This window comes from Ascaphus truei, chromosome 1 (assembly GCF_040206685.1).
Source record: "Ascaphus truei isolate aAscTru1 chromosome 1, aAscTru1.hap1, whole genome shotgun sequence".
NCBI lineage: Eukaryota > Metazoa > Chordata > Amphibia > Anura > Ascaphidae > Ascaphus > Ascaphus truei.
Genome location: NC_134483.1, coordinates 119,522,269 through 119,550,101, shown reverse-complemented (window position 1 = coordinate 119,550,101; position 27,833 = coordinate 119,522,269). Strand labels below are relative to the sequence as shown.

The 27,833-nt window shown below is 48.1% G+C and overlaps 1 protein-coding gene across 5 annotated transcripts in view; it reads right to left on the bottom strand.

Annotated features, from left to right (window-relative positions):
• Positions 1-219: 219 nt before the first annotated feature.
• The window catches only part of KIF3B (kinesin family member 3B), a 30,968-nt gene continuing 3,354 nt past the window's right edge, over positions 220-27,833 (bottom strand). The window contains exons 2-12 of one of the 5 annotated variants that reach the window (XM_075594186.1): positions 26,888-26,939; positions 22,798-22,966; positions 20,931-22,414; positions 20,151-20,252; positions 19,925-20,047; positions 19,564-19,682; positions 8,095-8,208; positions 7,812-7,917; positions 7,370-7,548; positions 2,614-2,682; positions 220-2,482 (exon numbers count right to left, since the gene is read on the bottom strand). In XM_075594186.1, the coding sequence (XP_075450301.1) occupies positions 2,422-2,482; positions 2,614-2,682; positions 7,370-7,548; positions 7,812-7,917; positions 8,095-8,208; positions 19,564-19,682; positions 19,925-20,047; positions 20,151-20,252; positions 20,931-22,325 (2,268 nt within the window). In that variant the 5' untranslated portion in view covers positions 22,326-22,414; positions 22,798-22,966; positions 26,888-26,939 and the 3' untranslated portion in view covers positions 220-2,421. Of the gene's footprint in view, positions 2,483-2,613; positions 2,683-7,369; positions 7,549-7,811; positions 7,918-8,094; positions 8,209-19,563; positions 19,683-19,924; positions 20,048-20,150; positions 20,253-20,930; positions 22,415-22,797; positions 22,967-26,887; positions 26,943-27,591; positions 27,608-27,833 lie in introns of those variants that run through there. The other 4 variants (XM_075594177.1, XM_075594169.1, XM_075594162.1 and 1 more) reach the window with 4 other exon arrangements.

The following is a 27,833-nucleotide window of genomic DNA, read 5'->3' as shown; positions in this document are numbered from 1 at the left end:
CCACTGAAATATCACCACGTGCAAGGCCTAGTGAGGCAGAAACAAACAGAGGCAAGGAAACCAATCTGGTTATCCTGTGCATCAGGAGGCAGATTTGGGGGGGCAATTCTGGGGGCCCTGTGCACCAGATGGGGAGGAAAGCTGGTTGGTCCTGTGCATCAGGCATGGGAGAGGAAGAGCTGAGAAACCCAACTATGTCATCATTGAAAAAAAACAACGTTTTCTGCTTTTCCAGTATTTCTTTATTAAAGTCCAGCTCTTTGTTTTCTTCCAATATACCATTCTCCACCATGACAGACTATTTCTGTAATTAACCTAAACAAAACTCTACATGTGCAATAAGGATAAGATTTAATTGTTTAAATTCGCCTTCATATCAGTAGAGAAAAGTATAAATAAGTAGGCCACATATCTACATTGTATGTTCTTGGTTAAGTAGCCATTAGCCTGTATTGTTTTGTTTAAGTTTTCACTGAACTATGAGTTGTAAAATAAAGCATGTAGTGCTGATCTGTTTATGGCTTTTCCAGATAAGGCAAAAGAGCTGTGACCTCTCCATCCAACACTCCCACCTACTGGCTAAGAACGTTCCGTTTCACAAGAACACACACTGCATTGGAGATGAATGATGTACTTAAATGTGTGTGAACATTTCAATCAAACCAAAAATCAGAAACAGTATATTCACGGAGCATTATGTCTATCAGTAACAGGCTATATAATTTAACAGAAACATTACTCCATGTGCACTTACACAAAGGGGTGAGTTGTAGCAGATTTAGCAGACTCAGGATGCGTCCAGGGTAAGAGCACGCTCGCTCACAAGCTGCGCGATCAAAACAATGCAACTCAATTGTAGCATCCATACTGCGCGTGCACGAGTAGATGCGACACATGCAAAGACAAAACATTTTTGTCTTTTTCGCGCGCTGCCCTGGTCACGTACGCGGTTCAGCCAATGAGGGCGAACTGCTCCCGTGACGTCACGCCCCCACCATCGCGCAAACCTGCAGGCCAGGAATGGCCCCAGCTACATCCAAGCGTGACATCACAGCGCTCGAGCGCAATCACCCAGGACGCGGCCTTAGACACAAAGACCAATCTTTACCAAGCAGTGCTTTCCATAAGGCCCCACATGGACCATTCACTTGAATAAGTTGAAACATGTCTCCTGTTGCCTTGTGGAGGGGTTCCTTAGTAAATATGGGACCCAAATGCCTTACTCAAGTTTATTTAGTCTGAGTAAGTTACTCCTAGTCTGATCTGACTAGAGTTAAAGAGAAGATGTGAAATGGTGTCAAACCGGAGAACTCCTGCAGAAGTAAAACTCCTTCAGACTGTTCAGGTAGAAATTAGCTATGCAGACAAGTTTCAATGAGTGACCGTGAGACAGACAGACACACACACACACACAAACACAAACACATACCTTAAGTCCCATGCAGAGCCAGACAAAGGAGAAGTAACCTGTGTAAGGCCAGGTCCATAGTAGGCGACCGAGCACGTGACGTCACGTACACCTGTACTTGGATATTCGTGTTTTGCAGGATTGCTCAATGGGGGAGTGTGGCGAGGGTGTGCCCGTGACGTCACGTGAGCAGTTCGCCCTCATTGGCTGAACCGCGCATGTGACCGGGTCCTCGTGCGGCAAATTCAAACCAGTTTGTCGCGCAATGTATTGGTCGCCTCGTAGCGCTCATGGGCGCGGTCTATGCACTTGCGCATTGGAGTCTCGCTGTTTGTTTTAGGCGCGATTGACATCGCTTGCGCCGTCTGATGTACTGTGGACGCGGCCTAAGACATGATGGTTACACGCTGATGTACATAGGATGAGTCAGGGAAGCATGAGGAATTCTAAGCACACAACAGGGTCATATACATTTGGTGACAGTATTCCACAAAACATTGAGAACAGTTCCAGACTGCACCGGAGGCGGCACAGGTCCCAAAGAGACAGGGCTTGCCAGCTCTCTCTAGTGATGTTGTTTATTGTAAGTGCAGCAGCAGCAGCAGCAGCAGCTGTCCTTGAAGTACACACACACACACACACAGTACAATGAGCATTGAAGTGTGCATCATCAGGCTTACATCCCTCATCAGATATGAGATCTGACCTAAGAAATTACATTCTATAAGAACAAACAACAGGTAAAAATTAAAAGTACCAACAGGGTAAATACATCTCAGGGCTTGACTAGTGCAGAAGCAAGGCTACTGTCAGGGAGCTTTAACGTCTCTGCTAGCCTCACAATCCAGAGCAGATCGTTGGTGGCTTCTGACAAAGATCAAACTGGTCACACATGTTCTCGTATTCTCTGGAAGCTGCCAGGTCCAGCTGTTACATGAAGACTCAAGTCTCACCTGGCCTCATCTGATTGCAGGTGTTGCGGTCTTATTGTACAGAGCCACCCTGTGGTGAGTTTATTTCAAGGTGCATGCGGTCTCACTGAGGAGCTGTGAGATGTTCCTTCCAATATGTAGTCTGTAGAGGGGAAGCTTCTGTGTTTATTAGGGTTGTCTTTTTTTTTTTTTACTTACTATTTATTTTACTAAATTATAAACACTGTAAGCAGCAGGATCCTTATTGCAGCTACTTAGAAACCAGCGGGTTACCTCGGCTGTGGGAATAGCTGCGATCCACCAGGAGCCGAAACGGGTCCAGACCGTCTGCCAGTTTTAGGTCTAGGAGTAGATCAGACAATGCAGGTGTTAGTGTTTAGACAGACACAGACATGTTGTGCCCATATATACGTGGCTTGCCCGACAACACACATGTATATTTATACATATTAACACGCATGCACATCCAGAGGAAATAAGAAATGGAGCAATCCTACAACGCAAGAACAAACAATTAAGGACTATAGAGCTGTGCAAAACAAGCATATAACAAGATGTAAGACAATGTAACTATGATATGGTGAAAAAGACTATCAAAGCAACAAAAGCTTAAAGAAAACAAAACAGTGACATGATTGGCAAAAAGTAAATCCCTGCACTCAAACAAAACGATGGATCAACCAAAAAAAATACTGCGTTCAAAGGCGTTTGAGAACTTCAACAACAACTTGTATAAAAACAAAGCATAATTAAGCAGACAAAGACAAAGAGGAAAGCACCAATGATGCACCAAAGTGTCCTTCTTAAGAAGTACCGAAGGCAATACAATGCATGAAGAATGGTAAGAAAGATTAAATTACAACTGAAATTGTGAAAGAAGCTGGGGAAGTAGAGAAAATCCTTGAACAAATCTTTACATGGTGCTGGAGGAACAATGGATCAATGGTTTAGTTTCTCTCATACATACAAAAAGACAAAGATGACCGATTGGTCGATAGTTCTTGAGGTCAGCTTCCAATTACTTACAACATTTTGACAAAGATATGCATAATCAGATGCGAAAGACACTGGGGCTTTGCCCAGCCTCGAGAACAAGCAGGATTTTGCAGTGGATACACCATAACGGACCACATTTACATTGTACAAGAAGCGATTTCCCCAACCAATTAATACAATCTACCACTGAGTTTAGGGTTCATAGATTTTAAAAAAACATTTGATTTTGTCTACACCTCAGTGGTTTATAAGGATGTAAGACAACAATGTATTGAAGAAACAAACATTGATATCATAAGGAACATTGAAGAGAATGCCACATCAACCATTACTTTACATGAAGATTCAAGCAAGACAAGGATAAGCAAGGGAGTGCGGCAGGCAAATGTCAAGCTTTTCACAGTAACACTTAAAAATGAAGACACTGAATAGGGAAGACAAGTAATCAAAATAAACAGTGAATACTTGTGTCACCTATAATTTGCCAAAAGTCCACAAAATCTCCATTAACAAATCTGAACTCTCCAAACCAAGTAAGATGGGCCGGCATACGGTATGAATCTCAGCAAGGCAACAGTGATAAACCTACAAAGATTGAAATAAATGGCATACAACTAGAAGTTGAAGACTATATGTTAACCTTGGTCATCAAGTATCAACGAATAGGAACCTTTTGAATTAAATCCACAGAAGATGGAATAGAGGGCATTTAGATGAAACCTTCCACTGTGCATCAAGAGGATACTGTATCCGGCCTGTGCTCACATATGGATGTAAACCTTGGACCCTAAATGCAAAGATAATTCAGAAACTTCAGAGAACTCAAAGAAGTATGAGAGTTGCATGCTGCATATTATCCAAAGAGACAGGAAAAAGAATGAATAGGTCAGAAGCAAACAACTTTCCGTGACATCATCACAAGGGTGAACAAATTGAAATGGCTTTGGTTCAGACAGATTGCAAGAAGAATGACCCTCATTGGAAAAAGATGGTGACGACCAATAGTAAGATGGGATGATGAAATCAGACAATTTGCTGAAGCAACATAAAATAGGTTTATAACCGCAGTTCCTGGAAGATCATTTTAGGAGGCCTACATCTAGAAGTGGATCAACAAGTACCAAAGATATGATTATATACAATATATATATTAGTGTGTGTGTGTGCGTGTAATCAGGCACAGCTTGAGAGGCAAAATAGTAAGTCATTTTAATAAAACAATGAACGTTTCGGTTCTACCTCGAACCTCTTAAGAATATGCATATTTAAAATAGGATTACAACATTTTCAAATTATTTAAAATATTAATATCAAATATAATAGCTAATTTTTACATTCCTGCCTCTAACAAAATTATTCAAAATGATTACATTTTCTTTACCAAGAAAGAGAACACGGAAGCTTTAGCTAAACCAGTGCAATTCTCTGGCAGTGAAACAGTTTAGAGACACAAGATGATATATTATATCAAAGGCTATATCTCCAAAAAGAGAGACTACAGAATTTGCAATTGGTGCCAACTGCTCATGTAGTAACTAGGCTCCATGAACATGAAGGTCATTTTGGAGAAAAAGAAGACAGAGTTCATCCAAAGAAATTTCTATCTGCCAAACTTGCACAAGGGAGATGTATGCTGTGGAAGGCACCGCTGTGACGGGCAACAACGTCCCCGATAGTGCTTCACCGACATCAAAGCAGGAGTGGGCACTCTCTGACCGGCCGCGGTGGTGATTTGGTGTGGACGGGAAGTAGGGGGAAAGCAGACCACGGGTGGGACTCAGAGGGACAGCTAGTGTAGGGAGTGAAGCGAAGAGCTCCCGCACTCTGATATCATTAAGAGCACGGAGCAGGCAGATTCAGGGGCGGAAAGTGTCAGTGTGTCACAAATACTAAATGTTACACATGCTGACATACATAGCCGCCAACAGGGGGGGTGGAGACAGAATGTCACCACCCTCCCTCCCCCACCTCTTAACAAGACTTTGGCTGCAAAAAAATCTAGTTGGCTCCTAAGTTTTACATTTTCGTACATCCCTGCCCTAGATTAATTCAGGAATGGACGCAAATGTGCTGGTTATAAAGAACCATTTTACCATGTATTCTGTGGTAGTGCCTATGAAGAACTAGAAAACAGGCACCAATGTAAAACCCATTTGAGAGAAATGTATCCAGCCGTTGGTGCCCCCAGAGATTCCATACGGACATAGGTCCCGCATTTGAATATATATATTTTTTTTAAAATAATAATTGATGAAATACCTATATAATCCAGAAAGACATGTTGTGTGTGAGTGCTTCAATTGTACACTACAGAATGTGCTCCCTGGAGAAAGACAAGAAGACTGGCCTGATCACCTCCAGGAATTGGTATCGATGTACAAAAGCGCACCGAACCACAGATCCAAAAGAGAAGCCCACATGAAAAGCTGACATCTGGGTGAAATAGCACCAGGAACAAGCTGCAGAGAGCATCCAGAGAGCTGCTGAGTCTAGACGAGGGGATAGGTGGGAAGCAAGGGGAAAAGTGGGAAGGCTTGCTTAACCCACCTTAGGATAGGGGACAGAATGTTAGACCCTGAATAAGAGGAATAGGAACTGGAGTAAGCTTAGCGACAGGTCGGAGAGGAGTCCTTATACTGTAATAAAATCAGTCAAACTATGTTGCCCCCAGGTTATGTTGTTAGACAAGAGAGAGGGTTGGGTTCAGCTCAAATGCTCAATCGAAATAAATCTACACTGAAGCCTCACACCTTTACCAGTGCAATGGAGACTCCCAGCAGGTAGTTGGAACAGTCATCAGCAGTCAGAGCAGCTCCAAGTATCGGTGCTATGATGGGCACTTGTACCAGACAGCGCTGCTCCTTCACAGAGAAGATCCAACTTCCCAGAGCATCAACGAGCCAGAACCCACACCTTGGAACTGGTACAATTCCACTTGCAGACCACGAGGGACACGAACCAGTGCTTGACATGAATCACTATCAACCAGCACCAGGTCTCAGCATGGATTCTTCCCTCCTGGATCATTATCAACCAGCACATCAGATCACACAGCCAGATCCCATTTTAAATACCCACGAGAGGATAAAATGGCTCAATTAGATAGGAGAACCACTGGGGCACACTATGTGAGGAATACTGGGACTCCTCTGCATTTGTCACAAAATTAACTCTGGGTTGCCTTCAATGCGCTTTGAGATTGACACTCCCCTGCGTTCCTGAAGGGCCACGTGATGGACAAAATGCGTAGACCTATAATGCTGTGAGGGACCAAAGCAAGATTAAGTAAGGGGGAATGCAAGGTCTAAATAAAAGTGACCTTACTATTGTACAGACCTCCTGTTTGGTTGCTATAGCAACTGTTGTCACTCATGCTGGAGGGGGAAAAAAGACAAACCAGTTAGGGTAGTTGGAGAAGGGTCAGAGGGACGGGCCGGGAGTAACATTTAGATCAAGGGACAGAGTGATAAAAAAGCAAAGACAAGAATAAAGTGACTGTATAACTGGAGGAAAAAAGTGCAGAAAAGAGCCACCCTATTAATAAAGGGGATGGAAAGTCTGACTTTGAGGAAAGGCTATACAAATTAGGAGTGTTTACATTAGAAAAGAGGAATCTCAAAATTCAAAAGTGGATAAAAATGTTTTGGGGACTATAAATAAAAATTAAGAAAAGTGGAATTTTAGTGGGATATGATAATTATTTATATAGAAATAGGGTCAACACAAGGACGTTTCAAGGGAACTTCATCCCAAGGACAGCACAAACAACTTCCTCCGGTTCAATATAAATACAAAAGTAGGATGGGTAAATAATAATAGAGCTACATTTTACATTTCTGACTACACCAAAAGAATGATACAAAAAAAAGGGGGGGGGGGAGGGGAGAATAAATCTAATTTTCTGTCATTGTGTTTGGGAACAATCTAAATCCAAATCAAGCTGTTCTCCCTACAACACACAGCCTGTGCCATGATGGAAGCACCTCATACCTCGCTGGATCCTTCCCGGTCTCCCTGCTCTTTTCAAGCTTACCTAGCTTTGGATTTTTTACTATCTGTACTCTGAAATGTTGAGGCGTCCACCTCCATGTCATCTTCATCCTGCAAAGCAGCTTCCAGTGCAGCCTGGACCTTGGGGGCTATCGTTGGGCCCTCGTAATCGCGTGTCGTGCGGCTTGGCATGTCCAACTCCAGCAGCACAATGTTCTCTGCCTAAACATATAAAACATTACATAACAGCTGTGATCCCAGCACCGAGTCTGGCAGTGATGACAAGTGGTTCCTCTCTCAGAGGGAAGTGGTATCCTGCTAGGCCTGGCACACAGCACCTCATGGTCTTTGACTGGGTGCATTTTATGCTATCCCATCATGTATTTTAACAGAAATACAATTAGATTGAATGCGGCCTCATAGTCCTAGCTGCCCTCCTCCCTCATGCACAGTGCATGCTGTACATACATCTGCTTCTCTCTTACCCTGTATCTAGCCTCAGGCCTGATCATCATGGACATCTTAGCATGGTGACTCAGGGGCCTCCTGTAGCCCACAGCGGATAGGGGACGCCTCATCATCTGCTGGTTACTGTGGAAAGACCCAGATGATCGCAAGTTACCAGATGGGAGCCCCGGGGTAGCACAGATCTTTAACTGCACAGGGTAATGAGAAAGCTAATATTCATGTCTCAGTTGGGGTGTGTTATGCTGCTCTGAGGGAAAGTGTCTGTACTACGCATGATAGTTGTGTGCACTAGTCACTCACTCCAGCCTGCTGATTGGGTTTAGCTTCCACTGATCCTCCTCCTCATCAAAAAACGACCTGTTCATGATCTTATTTTTTTCTTCCATAGGAAGGAAATTCTCAATAATCAGGTGTCTGCAAATCAGAAGAAGAAAAAGAAGTTACTTTTTTTTTTTTTTTTACTTAAAGTGTTATTGAAACCATAATTTTACATACACGGATATACAATTACACATATCAAGTGAATCGCAGATTTACAGCAAGAAGGGAAAAAACTAAAGAAAGAAGGGGGGTACACACCGTGGGGACTGATGAAGGGGGGGGGGTGGAAGAGAGAAGAGAGGCTCTCAGTTGTAAGGTGTTCTCATTACTAGCATTTTCACAATTGGGTGTTCATGTGTGGGCGATGTCTTCAAGAGGTTACCATCTAGAGCAGAGTGTAGCCTGCTCTCTTCGGGGGTGAGCCTGTGTCAGCCGGTAGTTTAATTATGTCATAATTGACGAAGGATTTATACCCTGGATGTCCGGTTGGGCTAGGCAGGGTTGCCAAGTTTTTTGAATTTTTTTGCCCGAATCATTTAATAAGCTAGTCAATTTTTCCATTTGACATACATACCAAATCTCTTATTTTAGAAATTTGAGGTTCTTCTTGTTGTTTTCATACCGAGGCTATTTCGCATCTAGTGGCGGTTGTAAAGTGACTAATGAGGGCAAGATCGGTTCCGGGAATTCCCTTGACCGGTCTGTTGAGGGGGAATAGCCATGGGTTAAATGATAGATCTAGGCCCATTATCCTTCTCAGCCAGTTTCTTATCTTCCTCCACAATGAGGCTACTTTTGGGCATGTCCACCACATATGTAGCCTTGTGGTTTGGGCTCCACAACCTTTAGGGCATAGTGGGGAGTATCCCGGTATAAATTTGGATAGCTTCTGTGGTGTGAGATACCACCTCGTGTGTACTTTGTAAGGCTGGGGCCATGGTACCGCACACGAGCGAACAGACCGCCTTAAGGCAGTGTTCGCATCCATGAGACGTGCGGGCGGAAGCGGGCGCACGTTGCGCAAGAAATCAGTTAAAACTGATTTCTTGGCGCGACAGGCTGGTCACGTTAGCGGTTCGCCCAAAGAGGGCGAACCAGTTCCGTCACGTCACTGGCACGCCCATGGACGGCGCGCGTACCATGGCCGAAAAATGCACCCGCTTCAAGAGGGTGACATCATGGCCGAGTGCGCCTCCTCATTGGAGTGGAGTGGTGCATATTGAGCTCCGGCCAACCGACCGAAATATTTGGTTCCATGTTTCCTCATCTAACACCTCACCTAATTGGTCCTCCCATTGAGACATAAATTTAAGTTCTCACTGCTTCGTCATTTGTGAATGTTAATTCTGTATATATTTGGGATATCAGCCCCTGCGTGCTTGTATCTGTCAGGCTGAGTTTCTCAGAGTTGGTTAGGGGACCCGATGGGTGTAGTATGTAACCCAATTTTTCCTCTCTCTTTACCGTGGAGCCCGATTAGAAGATTTATGTCCACAGGATGACAGACTGGTTAGCTGCTAGTGGTTCCATGCAGAGGGCAAAGAGCAGGGGGGAGAAGAGGGCAACCTTGTCTCGTGCCGCTTTTGATATTAAACCTATCAGACAGGAAGCCTTGGCAGACCGTGTTTGCCTCGGGATTTAAATAAAAGGGCCGAGATCGCCGTCATAATTCTTTCACCAAAGGCAAAAGATCAGAGAACTGCAAACATATAGGACCAATATATCCGATAGAATGATTTTTCAACATCAACCCCATGTACCATAGTGGGTATCTTTTTTTTGTTAGTCCAGTCTATCAAATCTATTATCCTTCTTGTATTATCTGTGGCTTGCCTACCTTGTATAAATCCCACTTGGTCTACGTGCACCAATGAGGGGAGAATTGCACTGATTCGGTTTGCTAGAATGAGAGTATATTTTCAGATCTGAGTTGATCAGCGAAATTGGTCTGTAGCTGGCACAGTTTGTCGGATCTTTTCCTTGCTTGTTGTAAGGAATCTGGGAGTACGTCCCTTGGGGCGTGCTCCCTCCTTACCCGCTCATGGTACCACAGCTGCTGCTGCCTCCGCTGCCAATACGCACAACCCCGCTCTCCTTACAGAGCGCACGTACCCACTCCTCCTGTACACACTCCACGTGCGCACCTCTAATGCGCACATTGTTCCTCCTGTCCCTGTTTTCTGCATCTTCAGTCCGGTCCAATATCTCGATCATTTGGGTCTTTAGTTGATCAGTTTTCTTTATGTTTTTATTTAAGGCCTTGATGGTACCGTCTAGCCTCCTTTATAGGGCATCTGTCTTGTTGCCCAGGGAGGTGATCTCCTTTATGTCCTTCACTTCGCTGTTGAGCCAGGTCTTGAGCTCGCTGAGCAGATTTATTATATCCTTTTTCGTGACTTGTTGGTTCATTTCTTCTCGGTCTGATTCTTGCTCTGATTCGGAGCCCTCAATTGAGATTTGCCCTGCAGCCTGTGGTTTCCTCGTGGCTTTTTTGTGCTTAAAGTATGCAGCGAGATCTGCTTTGTTGTTCTTTTTTTTGTTTTTGCTGATACCGTCGGAGGCATCCTGGATCAGTTGGATGGCTGTTCCTTGCAATTTGGGTGGTTCAAAGATGTTTTTTCGTTTTTTTTGCTTACTTTAAATCCGGAGTCATGGAGGAGCCCATGTGCTAGGCAGCCATTACCTCGAGCTTCACAGCATGCACCAAGTTACTTCATTTTAATGCAGCAATTGAGTGGGAAACATTTTTTTTTATGTTACCGGAACCAGGGGGAGGGAGGTGAGCTGAACTATGTAGCTACGACTTTCCAAAGAGAGTTGGGATCCAGAGATATTTACAGTGTTTGTGTGCAAGTTTAAAAAATAAAAAAGGCGACAGTCTTCAAACATAGTCCCAGGGAGGGTTACCAATAAAATGTTGTGATGTCACCTCCCAATGATGTTGTGGCTTTTCTATTGGTTACCGGAGCCAATAAACCCCATCGCCCATATTATTTATCCAGCCAAGCTCGACGCTCCAGAACCTGGGGTCCCAGGGCGTCGGAGGACAACCAAGGTGCTCTGGGAGACCTTCCGGTTCCGGTCTAAGATATTTCATGGCAGCCATTTTGCCGTGACCAAATCGCCACCAGCATTTAGCCACCACTCACCTCTCTGCAGGGACATCTCGCCGCCACCAAGATAAGCCCCTAACCATACGCTAAAAGCCAGTCATTTTAACCTCTAATTCAAATGCTACCCCTACCCTAAAATCCTTAATCCCTTACATTAATTTCCGACCCTAAAAACCTAACCCTAAAACCCCAATCCTTAACCCCTACCCTAACCGCTAAAACCCCTTAAATTAACTTACCTAATTGGTGAAACGGCCGGTTGCTGGGAGGTGAGAGTGGGGAGGGGGAAGAGCAACTACCGAGGAGGGCAGAGCGACCAGCAAGGTGAGCGTGGAGGAGGGGGGGGAGCAGAGCGACTGGCAAGTTGAGCTGGGGGGTGAGGGGGGGGGGCAGAGTGACCGGCAAGGAGAGATGGGTTGGGGGTTAAAAGAGGACCGGTGAGGAGGGCAGGGGGAAGATTGATAGGCGAGGGGGGCAGAGCAACAGGCTAGGTGGGTAGAGGGGCAGTGCAAGGTGCAGAGCAATAGGCGAGGAGGGTGGTGGTGCAAGTGGGAAGAGTAGCACGGGAGGGCCCACATTTGTATCAATTGCTAAGTGTGGGCCGCTGCATTTTACAATGGGCTGCTCCTAAAAATGTAACACTTATGTCCAAGACTGCTGTAAAGTGATGCCAGGAAAGTATTAAAAACAGCCTAATTAACTATACATTTATTTTCCTACAAAAATAATTCATTTGGAAAGTAAAATAGGCAGCTTCTACTCCGTCACAGGGCGTGTGGCCTGCTGTTGCTTCCCTCACCTCAGCACTATCACATGCTGCTGTTGCTTCCCTCACCTCAGCACTATTACTTGCTGCTGCTTCACTCAGAAGTGTATGTACAGAGCTCCTAGGCATTGTGGAATCAGGTTGTATTCTTCTTTTCATTTGTGTTATTTTGGAGTGAAACTGTGGGGGACTGTGTGTTTTGGAGAGGTTTAAAGGTTGCTTCTGGGATTTAAAAACCGTTTTTGGTTTCACCCAGGGACTGCAGTGTTTTTCAACCCAGCAGAAGCTGCACTTTGGCTGGCTGGTACTGTAGCTTTCAACCCCTCTCCCCTACCACACCCCTGATTGTTTTACTTCTATTTTCACTTTATTTCTTAAGCCTGATTCCTCTTTTCTCACCTGCAATTAAGAGCTCTGTGTCTTTTCTTTAAAGACTTTTAAATTGTGTGGCTTATTACAACAGAGAGAGAGAGTAAAAAGGGGAAAGAGAGAAGAACTACAGCAGGGTTTAAAAGCTGTCTTTTTTCCCCCTCCCTTTGCAGAGAGGTTAATTGGTTCTTAAAAGGACAGTTCCTCTTTTGCACCTCTCTCTAAACACTACCTCCTCCCCTGACTAAAAGGCTTAATATTATCATGCCTAAGGGAGGTAGGAGTAGTGTGGCAACGGGGACCATACCCGGATACAGGACACCAAAAACTGTGGCCCCTAGGAGCAACACTCTTAGTCACAGCCCTAGGCCTGGTCCTTCCAGTGCCCTGGCCACGCCTCCCCCAGCGCCTGTTAGCAGCGTGGCCCCTGCGGCCCCAGTTCAAACATGGGCGCAGATAACAGCTGCAGGCGTCGACCCCAGCAACAACAATGCTGGGGCCACGCCTGGTGTGAGCAGGAAGCTTGGGGTGAGATGCCCAATGTCACCTGGCCTGAACATGGAGACTTATGTAAGGGCTGTGGCAGACGTTGTGGGTCCCTCTGCTGTGGTGGCGGCCAGCAAGATGTATGGGAGGGGCATTTTCTTCCTCCGTACACTGGCTGCCACCCACACCCTGGTGCAGAAAGGCATCAATGTAGGGGGGATCTACATCCCTATAGAACCCATGGAGGGGTTAGGCACAAAGGTCATTCTTTCAAATGTGCCCCCCTTCATCCCAGACAGCCTCATGAGGCCACACCTGCAAACCCTGGGAGACATTAAGTCTCATATAACAAAATTGCCTTTGGGCTGCAGGGATAGGGCGCTGAGGCATGTGCTCTCATTTAGGCGGCAGGTACAAATGCTGCTGCCCGGGAGCACAGAATCTGTGGAGGGTTCCTTTAGGGTGCCTTACGAGGGCATTCAATATACTTTTTTCTATGGCACGGAGGGGGTTAGGTGTTATCTGTGCAAGGAGCTGGGACACACTCGTAGGAGTTGACCCAAGGGAACAGGAATCCCACCTCAGCTCCTGCACCAGCCCCTCCCTCTGCCAAGACACCCAGTACCGCTGTGCCTACCACAGCGGGGCCCTCGAGAGCCCAGGTCCCCCCTGGGACCGTAGGAGATGTCGCTGCCCCATCTCGGGCGGTGACATCTGCACCTCTTCCAAAAGAACAGAGGGAGAAGGTAAAGTCCTCGAGGGCCCAGGTCCCCCCTGGGACCGTAGGAGATGTCGCTACCCCATCTCGGGCGGTGACATCTGAACCTCTCCCTAAAGATCAGAGGGAGAAGGTAAAAGCCACCCCACAACAGTCACCCTCTGTTGTCGCTGCCCCCCCCCAAGAACACCTTACCCCAATTGTAAGCACCATACAGGGTGCGGGGGAGCAGGAGGAAGCTCCTGCTGGGGAGGCAGCGGCACCCTCTCCTGGGGAATCAATCCCCAGGAAGAGCAAATTTAAAAATAAAAACAAGAGGGCGTTTGAGGAGGTCGACGTGGGTGAACCGGATTACGTTCACCCGCGGATGTCTCCTAAAGGGAACGGAACATCAGTTCCGCACGAGGTGGCTCCATTCGGCCCACTGGTTGGGATTGACCAGTGGGAGCCGGATCTCATAAATGAACAGCCCCCCCCCCTCGAAGATCTGGAGGGAATGCAAGAGGAGGTACCCGACATCTCTGGGGTTGAAGGCCAAGGTGCTCAACAGCATGAGGCCTTACCCCTAGAAATAGATGTTGGGGAGCCTCCCAATGCCCCTCTGGGTTGGAGAGAATCCCCCAGAGACTTGTGTTTCGGTGAATTTACCCCACAGGACACAAAAAAGATACCTGTCTTCGGGGACCCGGGGGTCGACCGGGATCCCCTTCCGGTTGTACCGCCTTCGGATGACGCAACTAAGGAAAAAAAGCCCCGGTTTGCGTCACCTGAGGAAGGAGATGGGCTAGGACTAACCCCCGTGGGTGGGGGTTTGGAGGGTGTTATGGTGAGCACTTCCGATTACATCTGGGAGTTGTCTGACCTGAACCCTCTTAGTGAGGAGTTTTGGGCAGGCACTTTATTGGGAGTGAATGCTGGGATAGACCCTCCCTTTGAGGTCCTTGCTAATGAGTGCCCTCCCATGGTGGGTGAGGGCCCTCCCGCGGATGGTGAGGGCCCTCCCGCGGATGGTGAGGGCCCTCCCGCGGATGGTGAGGGCCCTCCCGCGGATGGTGAGGGCCCTCCCGCGGATGGTGAGGGCCTTCCCGCGGATGGTGAGGGCCCTCCCGCGGATGGTGAGGGCCCTCCCGCGGATGGTGAGGGCCCTCCCGCGGATGGTGAGGGCCCTCCCGCGGATGGTGGGGGCCCTCCCGCGGATGGTGGGGGCCCTCCCGCGGATGGTGGGGGCCCTCCCGCGGATGGTGGGGGCCCTCCCGCGGATGGTGGGGGCCCTCCCGCGGATGGTGGGGGCCCTCCCGCGGATGGTGAGGGCCCTCCCGCGGATGGTGAGGGCCCTCCCGCAGGTGATGCGAACACCCGTGGCATGTGTGCTTCTGTGGCCCCCGAGGACTCTCGGGAGACCACTGCCTCAGCCATGTCGCCACCAGCTGCCCCTGAACATCCTGACTCGGGGATGGAGGTGGAGAGCACAGTGGACCCCCTCGTGGAAACACTGAGGAGGGGATCCAATCTAGGGCTGAGAGAGGCCCCCGCAGAGAAGGATGGGGGTCTTGAATTCTCCAGCCAAGAGGAGCCTGGGGAGTTGGGGCTCAGAGGGGAGTCCTCTGGCACCATGGAGTCGGTGGACTCCTCGATCCCCGTTATCCCTGCCCGGGAGATAGATAGTTTCCTGGATGATACCCTCTGTAGACACGGACATACGAAGGTGCAGTTGGCCCTTGAGAGGTGGAAGGATGCTTCGGTCATTCTCCACTCTCTCAGAGTATATATCAAGGCTAACCACAAGGCCAAACTTTCCGGGACTATCGAACATTCTCAGGTCCTAAAGTTTAACAAAGTGTTGCGAGAGCACGTAAAGGCTTCTCGGGGTATAGTACCCTGAGCGCCTATGGGAAGGAAGACTCTTGATTACCAATGGCTTTGAGCATCGGTACGCTAAACGAAAATGGATGTAAGGACGGGTTTCGCAAGTTCCAGGTACTCTCCTTTTTACAAAAGGGAAAGTACTCTGTGAGTTTCCTGCAGGAAACCCATACCACTCCAGATGCTGAAGCCAGCTGGCATCTGGAGTGGCGAGGCAAGGTCTTTTTCAGCCACCTCACTTCGACATCTTGTGGGGTGGTGACCCTGTTCTACGAATCCTTTCAACCTGAGCTGCTGTTTGCCAAAACTGTTGTTCCAGGTCGCCTGTTGCATCTCAGAGTCCGGCACGAGGACTACACGTTTAATTTCTTGAACGTGTATGCTCCTGCCACCGGACCCCTGAGAAGGCAGTTCTTCGTCAGATTGTCCGAATACCTGGAGACAGTCGACGCGGACGAACACGTGGTGCTCGGGGGTGATTTTAACTGCACCCTCGAGGCTCTGAGGGACCGGAATGGTCCGGAGCCACACCCGACTTCTGCGTCGGCCTTGCGGGAGGTCATCACCCGCTACTCCTTGGTAGACGTCTGGCGAGAACAACATCCCGGGGTATCCACTGAGTTCACCTATGTTATAGTGTTTAGAGGTGGACGGATATCCTGGTCCCGGATCGATAGGCTGTACATATCCAGCCACAGCCTGTCGCGAGCTCAGTCCAGTACCATTAGGCTAGCGCCGTTTTCGGACCACAATTGTGTGTCCGTGACGGTGGCGCTAATACCAGCAGCGCCCTCGGCCGCCTATTGGCATTTCAACAATACGTTGTTGGAGGACAAGGGGTTTGCGACGTCGGTCCGAGACTTTTGGATGGCCTGGAGAGGTTGTAGGTCAGACTTTGCCACGTTAGAGCAGTGGTGGGACGTGGGCAAGGTTCATCTGCGCCTCGTTTGTCAAGAGAACACTAAAGGTGCCAGCGGGCGGCGCGATTCTGAGATCGAGACCCTTAGGGAAGAGGTGCTCGATGTCGAGAGGCGGCTGTCTGTGGCAGGAGACCAATTCCTGCAGTGTGCGTACGTGGAGAGGAAGTGCGCTCTACGGGACTTGGAAGATCGGAGAGCTCGAGGGGCGTATGTGCGATCCCGTATCCACTTCCTTCGGGAAGAGGGTCGCGCCTCTTCTACGCGCTGGAGAAAAAGAGGGTAAACCGTAAACATATCACCTGCTTGATAGCAGAGGACGGTACCCCTCTGACTGACCCGGAGCATCCGGGACAGAACCCGGAGGTTTTACGTAGATCTTTTCTCTCCGGAGTCCATCCAGCCGGATGCATGCAGGGTCTTATGGGAGGGGCTTCCCACGGTCGGCGAGGGTGGAAGAGAGCGGCTTGAGTTACCTTTGACTCTGGTCGAGCTCTCTGAAGCTCTTAATCTCATGTCCCACGGAAAAGCGCCGGGGCTAGACGGGCTGACTGTGGAGTTCTTCCGTTTTTTTGGGGAGATGCTGGGACCTGATTTCACCGAGGTCCTGGCTGAAGCCCTGGAGACTGGTGAGATGCCCCTTTCATGTCGGCGGGCAATACTGTCTCTGCTGCCGAAGGGGGATCTCCGCCAGATCTCTAACTGGCGACCGGTCTCACTGCTCAGCACGGACTATAAGATCGTAGCCAAAGCGCTTTCGCTGAGGCTCAAGTCCGTGCTGGCAGAGGTGATTCACCCCGACCAGTCCTATACTGTCCCGGGCCGGAGCATTCATGACAACATTTTTCTGGTCCGGGATCTGCTACACCACGCGCAGAGGACTGGTCTGTCACTCGCCCTCCTGTCCCTAGATCAGGAGAAGGCGTTTGACAGGGTGGATCACCGTTACCTCATGCAGACCTTGCGGGAGATTGGCTTTGGCCCACAATTTGTGGGCTTTCTCCGGATGCTGTATGCCTCTGCAGAGTGTCTGGTAAAAATTAATTGGTCCCTGACGGCACCTTTTGTGTTTGGTCAGGGAGTACGTCAGGGGTGTCCCCTGTCTGGGCAACTATACGCGCTGGCCATCGAGCCCTTCCTCTGCCTACTGAGGAGGAGGCTCACCAGGCTGGTGCTGCGGGAGCCCAGCATGCGGGTAGTCCTGTCAGCTTATGCCGATGACGCGCTCCTCGTGGCCCAGGACCTAGATGATCTGGAGCGTGCCAAGAGGTCTACACTGCGGCCTCTTCTGCTCGGATCAACTGGTCCAAGTGCTCCGGCATTTTGGTGGGTCCCTTACAGGTGGACTCTTTGCCCCCCGCGTTTCTTAATATCTCGTGGGGGAGCGATACTCTCAAATATCTGGGAGTCTACCTGTCTGCTGCGGAGGACCCAGCCCCAGAAAACTTCAGTGAGCTTGAAGAACGAGTCATTGCTCGTCTGGGGTCATGGGTGTATCTGTCCAGAATGCTTTCCCTTAGGGGAATAACCCTGGTGATCAACCAGCTGGTGGCCAGTCAGCTTTGGCACCGGCTGATAGCCATGGGTCCGCCCCCCGAATTTATCAACAAGATCCAGAGGAGATTGATGGATTTTCTCTGGATGGGGAAACATTGGGTCTCTGTGGGGGTTGCGTGCCTTCCTTTGGAGGAGGGTGGACAGGGAGTGGTGTGTGTCCGCTCCCAGTTACACACTTTCCGCCTCCAATACCTGCAGAGATATCTATTCGCGGATCCGTCTCCGCAGTGGTGCCAGCTGGCGACCAGTTTCTTTCGCCAGCTGCGCAGTATGAGGTATGACCGGCAACTGTTTATCATCAGGCCCGAGGGTTTAGGAAGAAACCTCTCGGAGCTGCCAGCATACTACCGGGACTTATTAAAGGCCTGGAAACTGGTCTCCGCGACCAGGAAGGAACAGGCGGTGGGGGTTGATTTCCTCGCCGAGCCCCTGCTGTATAATCCGGCAGTGGGGACTCGGATGTTGGATTTACCCTCTATTTGCCGCCGGCTAATCCTGGCGCAAGTGACCAGAGTCGGGGATCTCCTGGACTATGAGCGGCGAGACTGGGTAAGCGCAGAGGTGCTTGCGCCCCGTATGGGTAAGCTTACTGCCCGTGTCCCTCGTCGTTTGATCCGGGAGATTAAAGATGCAATCCACCCCGACTCACGCACCTTCATCGAGGGGGTTTTGCAGACCGGAGAGCATTGTCAACCTATCAACTTCAGCTCTCCGGATCTTTGAGTAGTACCCAAACCAAGCCAACCCCCTCGGGCTCCTATCTCCCCCAACCTCGGCATGTTTTCGCGGCATGCCGAGGAAAGTCCTGTATTCTCTGGTGCTCCATATAGTGCACTACCTCGCCCTTGTCACCCGCCCAGATACCATCTGGAGGCGGGTATTTCTTGGGAACGAGGGCGAGAGACCCCGGTGGAGAGAGCTCTATTCAGCTTTGGTTCCCCGTCCCGCCGGGTATTTGAGTTGGAGGGTCCTCCACGGTGCACGGAGCACAGGAGAGTACTTGGCACACTTCACGGACTGCCCCGCCGCCTGTCCCTTCTGTGGCGAGCGGGAGTCCGTATTCCACATTTATCTGAGCTGCGCCAGACTGCAGCCCCTCTTATCCACCTTGAGGAGCCTTCTTCTGCAGTTCTGGCTGGGTTTTTCCCCATATCTTTTTATTTTTGGGTGCCCAGTGTCGAGAGACAATAAGCCTAGGGATCTCCTAGTCAACCTGCTCCTGGCAGTGGCTAAGGTAGCCATTTACAAGACCAGGAAGCAGTGTTTGGAGAGGGGGGTCCCAACGAACATCTTGGCAGTATTCCGGGCGCTGGTGCACTCCCGTATTCGGGCAGAGTTCACGTACGCCGAGTCCGCTGGGACGGTTTCGGAGTTTGCCTCCCAGTGGGCGTTAGGCGGGGTGCTCTGCTCGGTATCCCCCATCATGGGTTCTTTTGAGTTAACCCTTCTTTTTTAAGTGCATTTTTTACAGTGCACTTGTTGGTTCCCTTATATATTTGTTTGACTGGTTTTTCTTTGTTCTACTTGGCAACAAGTAGAATTGCTGTTTAACTTCGCCGGCCAATCAGTATTAAACCAGATCAAAATAGGCTGCTTCTTCCTGCAGTTATGTACTTCATTGCACTTAAACAGAGCTGCCCTACAGATTGAGCGACTTACTTCAGTTTGAGTTCTCTGGTGAGCTCATTCTGTGTCTGTTCCAGCTCCTGACGCTCCTTGATGTGCTCCTCCTGCAGGTCGTGGATCTCGGCTTTCACCGCCTGCAGCTTGGAAAAGAGCTGAAAGAGGAAAGGAGGTCAGGAAGAGCAGGAGACAACAAGGAGAGAACAGTAGAGTCCTTAAATGTACGTTTAGAGCTCTGAGACTTCAAATAAAATAACCTTTGTTCCTGACAATGTTACAAAAAAAAAAACCCACAGTGAACATGTGTAAGCTTTCGTTGATGGAGAGGACACTGGAAACAGCTCACACAGATTCTGCCCCATAAGTATCTGCTTCTTAATAGTCTTCCAGATGTTACCTTTTTCAGTTTCTTTGTCTTTATATCGACTTCTTGTTGTAGCGAGCTGTAAGTTTCCTTGAGCTCCAATGTCTCCTCATCCCGACTCTCCACTTGTTGCTGCATTTCTCGCTCACGCCGTTTCTAAGGGACAGTAACACAGATCAGACCTCCTGCAGCGTTGGTCTTTGTGGCTCACAATCCTCAACTCCCCCCCATGGGTTTAAAACAAAAATATCAGACTTGCCTGCTCTGCGATTTCATGACGCTTCTGTTCAAGGATCTTCTGCTGCTCATTTGTGTGGTCCACAATATTTTTTCCACCAACAAGAAGTTTACTTTCCATGGCCTGGGGAACACATTACCCCAAAACACAGACTAAATCAGTGTCACAAATAACAGCACCATATCATTTCTATTACAAGACACATTGGTGAAGTAATTATTCCTTTAATTATATTGTCACCAGGGCTTATTTAAGAAGTTATGTTTGGAAGGGCAGGTATATCTTATATAAACTGCCATCTTGCTAATGCTTTTGTCTGCTTATTCTTCATTTCTCTTCCAGTGGCCCGTCCAGTCGGTCTACATAACCCACACTGAGCATGTACAGCCCCAAAACAATAAGAAAACTTCCCAAGGTTCCGGTTTAATCCTCAGTATGTGTGCATCAGTACCTTAACCTTTTTCCCCATATGTACGTAATGTGCATACATAGTCAAATTTGCATAATACTATATGGGGTAAAATCTATAGTCCAAAGCAGAAGTTAGGGATTTTAGTCCAAAAACAGCATGAACAGCTGCTTTGGGATACATACAATTTACCCCTAAATTGCTAGTTGTCAATGTCAGAGATATACAAAGTGCTCCCAACACAGCATGCCTTGTATGCACCTTTCTGAAAAGCTAAAGAACATCAACTCATCCTCAGAGATTCTTAGAAGCGAACAAGGTAAAAGATCATTGTTACAGTTTTTTAATCGGTGTAATATTATCTATCCACACAGATCCAAGTTTCTTCCTACCTTGACTTTGGCACTCAGCATTTCCATGGCTTCCTTCTCTTTTCTCAGATCATCCATTTTCTTCTCTTTTTCCTTTAATAACCTTAGTTTCTCCTCAGCCACCAAACTATGATCCTCCACAATAGCCTTCTTCTCGATTTCCAGCTGATCCTGCTGCTCCTTCCAATAGTCTTCTTTATCCTCCACCTCATCCTCCGCTCCATAAATGTCTCCTTCCTCCTCTACTCCTCCCTCTCCTCCTGGTCTCCTTCTTATTCGCCTTCGTCTTTTACCAATGACTCTCTTTTCAAGCTGTGTCTTCAGTCTTGCAATCTCCTCCTGAAACTCCCGCAGTAAAGCATCCTTGGGATCTTCATTCACTCTCGGTTTGTTCTTGATGTTTTTGGCACGGTTAGAGTAGCGCAGAGTTGTCAGCGTCTCCTCCACATTGTAGGAGGCAGGTCCTATGTTTGCCACCATAACAGTCTTGGCATTGCCACCCAGGGAGTCTTGCAGTAACCTGGTGAGCTTGGAATCCCGGTATGGGATATGGGTGCTTTTCCCATCAACAAGAGCAGATATAACATTTCCCAGAGCAGAAAGGGAGAGGTTAATTTTGGTAGCTTCTTTCAACCTTTTCCCCTGGGCTCCTGTTTTGGCTTGCCGTTCACTTCCTGCCAAGTCTACAAGGTTCAGTTTTCCAACGCGGATGTGGTTTTCTCCATCCAAACCAAGCTCGCTGCACTCGATAGTGATCATGAAGATAGCGTGAGAGCGCGAACTGTGCTCATTCATGTTGGTGGCACCAACAGAGCGGTTCTGGTTCCCCACATTCATGACGTGTTCTATTTCCTTCACGCTCTTGGTGACAAAGGAAGAGAGGTCCTTGACGTATATGCCATTGTCAGGTCTCTCTTTCAGCTCCAGGCGCTTGGTTTGATCCTTGGACAGGAGGTCTCTGATTTCCTCCTGGTAGATCTCCAAGTAAGAAGCCCTCACCAGGTACTGTTGGTTCTGCGATCTTGAGATGTGCGTGAATACATGCTCAAAAGAGTTTGGTATGACCCCTCTTTTCTCTGGGTCACCCCGCACTCCCTCCATTGTGTATGTTTTTCCTGTGCCTGTCTGCCCATATGCAAAGATTGTTCCATTGAAACCAAGCAGGACAGAGTCCACCAAGGGTCTGAATGTCTCATCGTAAAGCTCCACCTGCTTGGAGTTGGAGTCATACACAGCATCGAAGGTGAAGATTTTTGCCAGATCGCTGGTGGCTCCTTTGAGGTTTTTTACTGCTACCTGTCCGAATTTCACATCCACGTCAACAACCTTCTCAAATCCAGTAGCCAACTCCTTGGTGTTCATGGGCCGACACCGCACCACGACCCGCACAGACTCCGAGCTCTTCAACTTGGACATTGTGTACTCTTGGATGCCAGAGGCACAGGACTCTGCTCCAGGCCAGAGGGAGGGGATGGCTGTTTCAGGCAGACGCCTCACTTACCAACCTACAAAAGGAAAAACAAAAACTGCTCAGCTTGTGTTTTTACTGGAAAACAGAAGGTTATGTTGGGAGTAGTGTAAACTTTTCCATACTGTACACAGCTCAACATGAAACATACCGAAAAGTAGCTGCATCTAGATAGGAGAGGTAGTAAAAGTGATGTGCAGTTGGGGCTGTTTTGGAATTGAAAAAAAAAAAAACACACCACATCTATATGTTCTTGCATCTGAAAACCAAACACTGCTTGTTTAATGAAACCATATACTATAACAACACATAGCTTTGTGTAGTTAGTTCTGGGTTCCAGAAGTTATGTCTATGACCTCAGTTTCCTACAAAAGATGCAGTATAAAAAGGCAACAGTAAAAAAAAGTTAAATACATTAACCTGTTCATGCGCTCAGCATCCAGAAAAGGGAATCCCAACCAGATGACTGCGGACAACACAGACTTCACCTAGCAACGTGAAATACTGGGCGCTATCTTGCTGCTGAGTCACCAGGACTGTTACAGGCTGTGTGCGTTTGGTGAGGCTGTCTGTCTCTTCATCCCTCAACCTATTGTGGTGATACAGAGCTTGCCCGTATTTTCTTTGTTACTTAATGTACTCATTTGGAACGTGTATTCAAACAAGCGAAACAAACATTTTATGAAAAGATGTTTAAAAAAACAAACAAAAAAAACACAACAATATTCTCCCTCACCCCAGGTGTATTCCCTATACCAGGCCCGTCAAACTTAGAATAGCTTGGGGGCCAATTCTTAAGTACGACTGCAGGACTGGGGGCGCACCAGGAAAAAATACAATGCATACTACATACTACAACCTATGCTTGCGTCTGTGTCTATCTCTCGCTCTCTCAAGAGAATAGGAAGCAGAATCCCGGTAAGTGCCCCTTAGAGAGGGGGGAGGGAGACTTCTCTCTCTGACTTTTTTCCCCCCTCCACCACCCACTCTGTCTCTTGGTCGCCATCCTCACAATACACACACATACCACCCTGTCCACACAACCTTACCTTGGGGAGAGCCTCCGGTGCCACGCGGTCGCTGAAGTTGGGCCCGAGTTCCAGCCGGGCCCTACTTCTGGCGCGCATCGGGGGGCTGAGGAGGCCTGGATCAGCAGGGGGCAGAGGAGGCCCAGCAGCCGGATGCAACTTCAAGCACCGGGCTGCAGGGCCCCCACCAGGACGAATGTCCCCGCTCTCGCCCTAGTTTGTGTGCAGGGTCTGTCAGCTGAGGCTCAGGGCAACCCCTTGCGATCCGTGTGTTTGACATCCCTGACCTACACACACCCCCAGTGTATCCCCTCTCCAGCTTTGGTATAGATATCTCCCAGCACACCCTGTGTGCCCCGCCCCCCCTCTCACATGACCACCGTATCTCCCCACCCTCAGTGTCTCCTCCCACATATATCCTTTACCCTGTATCTCCCACCCCACAACCCTTGTATATACACACACCTCACCCCCATATATACCCATTACCCATGTATATACCCCTCAGATCCGTATCTCCCCCTCTCTGAAGATCTCGCCCATACCCCTGTATCTCCCCCAGTATATACCCCTCAACCTGCACGCATCTCCCACCCCGTGTATACCCCTCACTCTGCGTATCTCCCTGTGTATCTTCCACCCCCATGTATACAGATCAACCCTGTCTATACTCCTTACCCCGTGTATCTCCCCGTGTATAAACCTCTCAACCCTGTGTGTCTGATCCCATGTATATACACCTTTAAAACTCGGGTATCTGACCCTGTGTATACTCTTCACCCCCATGTATCTCCCCTCATATGTACCCCTTACCTCCACGTATCTCCTCAGTATATACCTCTCATACTCCCCCCTTGTATCCCACCCTTGGTATATACCCCTCATAGCCCCCTTCCTTGTATACTACCGATGGGCAAATTTAGGCAGAAATTCAAAACCGCTGTGGATTTGGAAGTTCCTTTCCCCTGCAGAGGAGTCTCAAAAAGGCAGATTCGTTTTTTCCCCTTTTACTGTAAATCTCCAAATGGATGTTAAAAATGCAAATGTGTGGGGAGAGAGAGTTAGAATAGTCCCAAGAGCTTTAAATCCCCTGAAACAACATGTGGAGAGACACCTGTGCACACCAGGGAGATATGTTAATGGGATATGGAAAGTATATTTAAATTACTCACACCCCTCACCTCCTAAAATATTCTCCAAGACCTATCCTCACAAGTCAGGTCCCAAGGCATCTTGTGATGAAGGCGTTATGGTCAGAACCAACAGGATCAGAACCAACAACCTTGCTATTCAGGGAAGTCTAGTAGTGAGTTAAACCAGCTGTTGGATCGCTCTTCGGTCGCAGAATACTTGTGAGCTGTACGGCCACTTGGTATCGCTGAAGTTGCTACTGGTGACATGTTACTAACAGGCATCAGTAAAACCCGGCGTGCGTTTCGCAAACATTATGCTTCTACAGGGCTACAGAGTGCATCGGTGAGTTCTTGCCGTATTGGAAACCCTATGTCTCCTATCTCGCTTCACTATTGTAGCTAATAACTGTAATGTAGCCCCAACAGAAGACTTAATGGCAGTTTAAACGCTGACAGGCCAGCATCATACTGTCTATAAGAGCCACTTCCACCAACTAGATTATTCTCAGTCCTCAACAGATATTATGTTAGTGATTGGATACTAGTTGCAGCTTACGGTTATTCAATAGAAATAAAGACATTTCAAATCAGTGCATTTAGTGAGTTTTTGCCAAAAATGCACTTAATGAGTTTTACCTCTACAACGACGATATATTAAAAGCAATGTTAGCAAAGGGGATTGATCCCTTAACAAAAGGCTGCTTCCATATTACATCCGCTAAACGGCCGAGATTATAGTGGCCGCTGCAGGCCACGCGCGGTGCATGCACGCGAATCCTGCACTGCATGCAGGCGACTGGCAGGAGGAGCCAGGGGGCGTGGCCTGTGAGGTCACGCGAGCTGTTCGCCATGATTGGCTGGCTGAACCCCTTCACGTGACACTGACGTAACGCAGCCATCGCATGGAGAAACAAATTCATTTGTCTCTCCTGGATTCCGCTGCTCTGTCGGGCCTCCGCCTTGTCGCGCCCACTATGTGCACCTCAACGGAACACAGGTATTTGTTTTGGCGGTACGCGCCGTCGCACTATAATCTCGGCCTAAGGCGTTCAATGCCATTTATAGATATTACTTACAGTACAGTACCACTGAGTCGACTAGGGTTAACTTTTTATTTTAAACATTTATTGACAACGGTCAACACAGTTTTTAATTGTGTGGTGTTACAACTTTTAATTATTAAAATCAAATAGAGATTACTTCCAGCAATCGCGACCAATCCGTCGCTCCGTCGCGTCGCGCTTACTATAAGTGCACGCGACGGCGGCAATGCATTTGTTTTGCCGCGACGTTGCATCGCTGTCGCCGTCACTATAAGCGCAGCCTAAAGCATCTTGTGAGGAAGACGATACGTTCAGGCCCAGCAAGATAATAACCCACAACCTCTGCTATTCATTACAACAATCCTAGTATTACAACAATCCTAGAGTTAAGCCAGCAGCTGGATAGCGCCTCTCTCACAGCATACTTTTGAGCTCTCCTGCTCACACCTGTAGCTCATCATACTTTTTTTGGCAAATAAATTAGCTTTTGCAAAGACTGCTGTGCCCTCCTCTACATCTTTCAGTGTATGCTAATCATACTCCCCCTGGCTACCTTCCTATACTTTGCTTATCCTATTGCTCACAAGGCACATTGAGCTGGCAACCAGGGAGTGGCTTTTAAAGGAAGCTAGGGGGAGAGGGCTACAGGTATGAGCAGTAAAGCGATCCAGCAGCTGGTTTAACTCACTACTAGACTACGGCCCCCGCACACAACTAGCTGGCCAGGAATCGCCCGGACACCCTGAGCGCCTGACGTCACGGTGCTCGAGCGCCAGCGCGCGCTCGGTTGCACCTTGGACGAGGCCTTACATCCCTGAAAAGCAGAGGTTGTAGGTCCTGATCCTGTTGGGCCTGTCAGCACCCCCTTTGTTTACTTTAGGACTTGGCTTGAGGATAGGTCTTGTGGAAATCCTTTTTGGGCGAGTGACAGGATATTTTAATATACTTTGCATATCTCCCAGGTGTGCTCCTTTTGAGTACTTGGGACTCTACTAAAATAGGTCTCTCTCGATTTCCTTATGCGGATTGGATTTTAGTTAAAAAAAAAAAACACTTATTTTGACACGCCCATCTCTGGTGTATGTATAGCCCTCCCGCCTCCCCCCCCTGTATCCCACCCATGGCATATACCCCTCATGTGGTATATTCTCCCCCCCCTTGTATCCCACCCCTGGCATATACCCCTCACGTGGTATATTCTCCACCCCCCACCCCCCACCTTACATCCCACCCCTGATATACCCCTACAGAAGCGATGTAGTTGAGAGCTAGGAGCAGAAGGGTTCAAGAGGCTGTGAGGAGTTACCTGGGAGCTGTAGGACTCTGCAGCCACGAACGAGGTGACAAGGGGCATCAAGCTGCTTAGAAGGATGAAACACACAGGTGTTAGTTGGCTCAAGGGCTTACAACAATTTGGCCAAAATGTTAAACTAAAAGACCATTTTATTTATTAGTTATTTATACATGTATATTTAGGCACTGTACCGTATATAAGTTTTTCTGGATGTGCACTGAGCTTTGTCTGTGTTTTATGTTATGTCTCTGGTTTTAAATGCTTAGAAGGATGTACACAGATTGCCTGTGAGAAAAATCCTGTGACAGCAAACCAAGAAGGAGATTTACACCTAATGAATCGACGATGCCTATATTGTAAGCACTATCTATTCCTTTGTGGAAATCTGATAGAATTCCTAACATACTACACTATATTTTCCTTTTTTCTCTTTCCCCCTTTCACCAATTTTGAGCTAAGTTTTTGTGTTGGTTTGCCCCCCCCTCCCCCTGCCCCTTTTTTACATCTAAAATGGACTAAGGACCAGGCCTCACTCAGACTAGTCTCTAAAAACAGCATTGTTCCACAAATGAACACAGTAGTGATTTACTCTATTAATCCCAACAGCACCATCTGCATATTTATTTCCAAAGTACCTATGCAGAGCAAAACTTGTAATCCTAGCAACAAAAAAACTGATATCTGCACTTTAAACATACATAGCACAGTAAGCTTACCACTCATCTGCACACCCCAGTATGTCAACTATCCGTTTGCTATCCCATACCAGTCTGCACACACACAGAGAGTGCTTCTCCCCTTCCGGCAAGGATCACTCACTGCCCTGATCCAGCGAGACGCTACCAATCACCATAGCAACAAAACAGCCAATCAGGACCACTGCCTATTTAAACAGCAGGTCTATGCAGACACTGCTACTCAAGAAGCAGCCACCAGGTGGCAAAACGTACGGAGTGTC